At 54.0% G+C, this 3,606-nt stretch overlaps 1 protein-coding gene across 2 annotated transcripts; it reads right to left on the bottom strand.

Annotated features, from left to right (window-relative positions):
- Positions 1-1,021: 1,021 nt before the first annotated feature.
- PSMG3 (proteasome (prosome, macropain) assembly chaperone 3) lies at positions 1,022-3,604 on the bottom strand. 2 transcript variants are annotated; one of them, XM_011977546.1, is made up of 3 exons: positions 3,554-3,599; positions 2,834-3,065; positions 1,022-1,542 (listed from the first exon to the last, which is right to left on the bottom strand). In XM_011977546.1, exons 2-3 carry the CDS (start codon positions 3,047-3,049, stop codon positions 1,390-1,392), a joined length of 369 nt encoding a protein of 122 aa, XP_011832936.1. In that variant the 5' UTR covers positions 3,050-3,065; positions 3,554-3,599; the 3' UTR covers positions 1,022-1,389. The 2 variants fall into 2 exon arrangements, with proteins under 2 accessions (XP_011832936.1, XP_011832935.1); XM_011977545.1 differs by having other exon boundaries at positions 2,834-3,604.
- Between the last annotated feature and the right edge of the window lie 2 nt (positions 3,605-3,606).

Raw genomic sequence — 3,606 nt, 5'->3', positions numbered from 1 at the left:
AAGAAGAAAAAGGAAAGAAATAAGCAGGATGCAGGCCTGTGATCCCAGCACTTTGGGAGGCTGAGGTGGCAGGATCACCTGAGGCCAGGAGTTCTGAGATAAGCCTGGGCAACACAGTGAGACCAGTCTGTATTTTAAAAAAAAGGGAATATTTCTTTCTAATTCCACAAACACCCTATGCCCCTGAGGTGTTTCTTTACAGGTACCTAAGGCAGGAAACCCCCAGTTCCCTGGAAGGGCCCGCCGGGCGCTCACTCCACTCCAGAGCCTTCCTGGTTTCTGTTTTGGGATCCTGTCACCCAACCCAACTCTCCAGTTGCCCAGTTGCCGCTGTTTCTTGCGAGACTGTCAGAGTCACGCGGGTCAAAGCTCCAACTTCCAGCTTCAGAAATTCCAACTCGGGCACGATCAGTGAAGCTTCCCTCGGAGTGGCTGGAGGGAGAGCCAGGCGGGGCCCAGGCTGCCACTTGTCAGAGGTGTAAATGCCACCCTGAGGCCAACGTCAGCCAACACTGCTCCCTGCAAGACTAAGTCTTGCGGCCTCAGCACAGAAGGACCCCCGCCTACCCCTACACGGAGGTCATGTTCAGCCACACCCCAGCTGCCTACCAGTGAACTCTGGCCGCCCACCCCTCCGTGCCCTGCCCTGCCCTGCCGTGCTCCTCCCTCCTGACCTCTGCACACACTGATCCCTTGACAGAAGCGTCCCCCCTCCCTTGCTATTCAGGATTCAGAGGACAGCGTCTGTCCCCAGCTGCAGCACAGTAACGGGCACACACAGTAAGATAGTAAGAGATGTCCGCTGATGGCCACCAGTTTCCCAGCAGGCTCAGAGAAGTCACGGGAGGAGGAGCTGCGTGACAGCGTGCACAGGCCCAAGTCTGGGATCCACCTAGTCTCTGGGAACTACGTCTCTCTGCGTTTCTGCCCAACAAGTCCCCATTCCACATGAAGCCCGTGAAACTGAACTCATGCTGTGCGACTGCAATGCCTCGCTACTGTTAGGGAGGATGGTGAAGTATTTTGAGATACACATTTGCTTTTAATAAAAAAGAAATTTCCTCCCACAATTGATCCCGTACATGGGGGGCCATGAGCCACGCCTGCTGACTCATTCCTCCAATTCTCAAACACAAGCACGTTTCAGGTCCCAGTGAGATCCATTGACGACTCCTCTGGCACCCGTTCCACCCTCCCCGTCATGCACAGGTGATCTTAGTAACCAGAGTAAGAGTCTGCCTGAGACACGAATATTTTTTCCTGGCTCCAAGGGCTAGTGCCAGACAAAGTTCCTCCCTCCACCGGGGAGGGAGGCGAGACTTGAGTCCCTGAGTGGGTGTCTGGGTCCTCACGTGTCCTGCTGAGCAGTGCGGGGCTGCTGCCTCCAGGTCACCACACCTGGCACACCCGGATCACCTCCCTCAGCGCCTTCAGCCCCTCCATGCTTTTGTCCTTCACAGCCACGGCAAGGAGGACTGCTCTGTTTCCAGCTTCTTGAGACACAAATGCTACCAGGTTCTTTGCAAAGACATGGATGAGAGGCTGGTGAAAGGAAGGAGAAGAAACCATTTTAACTGCAAGAAACCTGGTTTTTTCCTCAATGTTTTCATGACATATCCCTTAGGAACCTAGGCAGGCTTCCCACACCACCATTCACCACCACGTAAGTCCATGCAACCGTGACTCAGCATTCAAGCAGCACTCAGAACACTCCAGTCACAAGCACATTGCTAAAGACGCATCACTCCATTCATTTTCCCAGCGTCTTTTGCAGCCCCGCCTCTTCTGGCTGTCTCTCATCCAAAAGAACCCAGGAAAGACAAGCCTGCAGAGGTGAGTGCTGTCGAATCTCACATGTGATTTCTGCAGAGGAGAGCACAGCCAGCGGCCTGCTCATGTAATGTACCATGCGAGGGGAGGCGGCTCGAATGACAAAATTGCTACTTCTGCTTGTCCGCTGGATAAAACGCCTGCGGGCTGGACAAAAGCATCCACCAGGGCAAGCAGGGTGTCTTGAGACCCACAAATGCCTGGAAAATGCTATCGCTGTAGGGAGATTTGTCCCCCAGATGCCCCATGTCCTTACCGACAAATCACAGCCACTGAAGAGGTTTATCTTCCTCCCTGGGGGTCCCTCCCTGACCACTTTATTATTATTATTATTATTATTATTATTATTATTATTAGAGACAGAGTCTTGCTCTCTCACCCAGGCTGGAGTGCAGTGGCACAATCATAGCTCACTGCAGCCTCAACCTCCAGGGCTCAAGTGATCCTCCCACCTTAGCCTCCCAAGTAGCTGGGACCACAGGCACATACCATCAGGCCCAGCCAATTTTTTCTTTTTTCTTTCTTTCTTTTTCTTTTTTTTTTTTTTTTTGAGGCAGAGTCTCTATCTGTTACCCAGGCTGGAGTGCTGTGGCGCGATCTTGGCTCACTGCAATCCCCGCCTCTCAGGTTCAGGCGATTCTTGTGCCTCAGCCTCCTGAGTAGCTGAGATTACAGGCATGTGCCACCACACCCAGCTAGTTTTTATATCCTTAGTAGAAATGGGGTTTCGCCATGTTGGCCAGGCTGGTCTGGAACTCCTGACCTCAAGTGATCTGCTCACCTCAGACTCCCAAAGTGCTAGGATTACAGGTTTGAGCCACTGCACCCAGCCTCTCTCTCGCTATGTATTTTTTGTAGGCACTTGTGATTTTGTGAAGACATGTGTGTGTTGTGTTGCCCAGGCTGGTCTCAAACTCCTGGCCTCAAGCGATCTGCCTGCCCAGGCCTCGGAAAGTGCTAGGGTTAGAGGCGTGAGCCACAGTTCCCGGCCAATCCACTTTACCTCATCCTGCCCCAGAAGGACTTTCGTGGTGAGCACAGGCTTGCTGACGTCACTGGCCACGCTGCTGGGCTCCAGGGAGACCAAGGTACCCATCTTCCCGAACTGGGTCACCACCACCAGGATGTGACTGCTGAAGGCCGTGCACACCACTTGGGTGGGGACCCCGCACACCACCTCCGTCTTCTGTTTTGATATCACCAACGGCGTGTCTTCCATGGCGGGGCAGTGGCAGCTTTGATTTAGGTTAAAAAGAAAGGGGGAAAAAAGGAGTCAATCAAACAGTACAGCCTTGGGGTTCCCAAAAAAGTAGCACCAGGCATTGAAACAGAAACGCAAGGAGGTCCATTCAAAAGAAGGGGCCAGGCGCGGTGGCTCATGCCTGTCATCCCAGCACTTCGGGAGGCCGAGACAGGAGGATCACTTGAGGCCAAGAGTGCGAGACCAGCCTGGCCAACACGGCGAGACCCCCATCTCTACCAAAAAAAAAAATATATATTAAAAATCAGCGGGTGCGCCTGTGGTCCCAGTTACTCAGGAGGCTAAGGCGGGAGGATCGCTTCAGCCCGGGAGGTCGAGGCTGCAGTGAGCCGTGATCACACCACTGCACTCCAGCTCGGGCGGCAGAGCGATACCCCGTCCCTGAAAACTAAAACATAAGCAGGAGCGGGGCCGCCCGTAGAGACTGCGCCTGGGGCTTTCTGGGTTAGGGGATCGACTTGCACGTTCACATTGCCAGGCCAGGCAGTGGCTTCCCGCCCCTCGGCCTCGCCGCT

This window comes from Mandrillus leucophaeus, unplaced genomic scaffold (genome assembly GCF_000951045.1).
Source record: "Mandrillus leucophaeus isolate KB7577 unplaced genomic scaffold, Mleu.le_1.0 Scaffold180, whole genome shotgun sequence".
Lineage (NCBI taxonomy): Eukaryota > Metazoa > Chordata > Mammalia > Primates > Cercopithecidae > Mandrillus > Mandrillus leucophaeus.
This window is presented reverse-complemented; position numbering and strand designations above follow the sequence as displayed.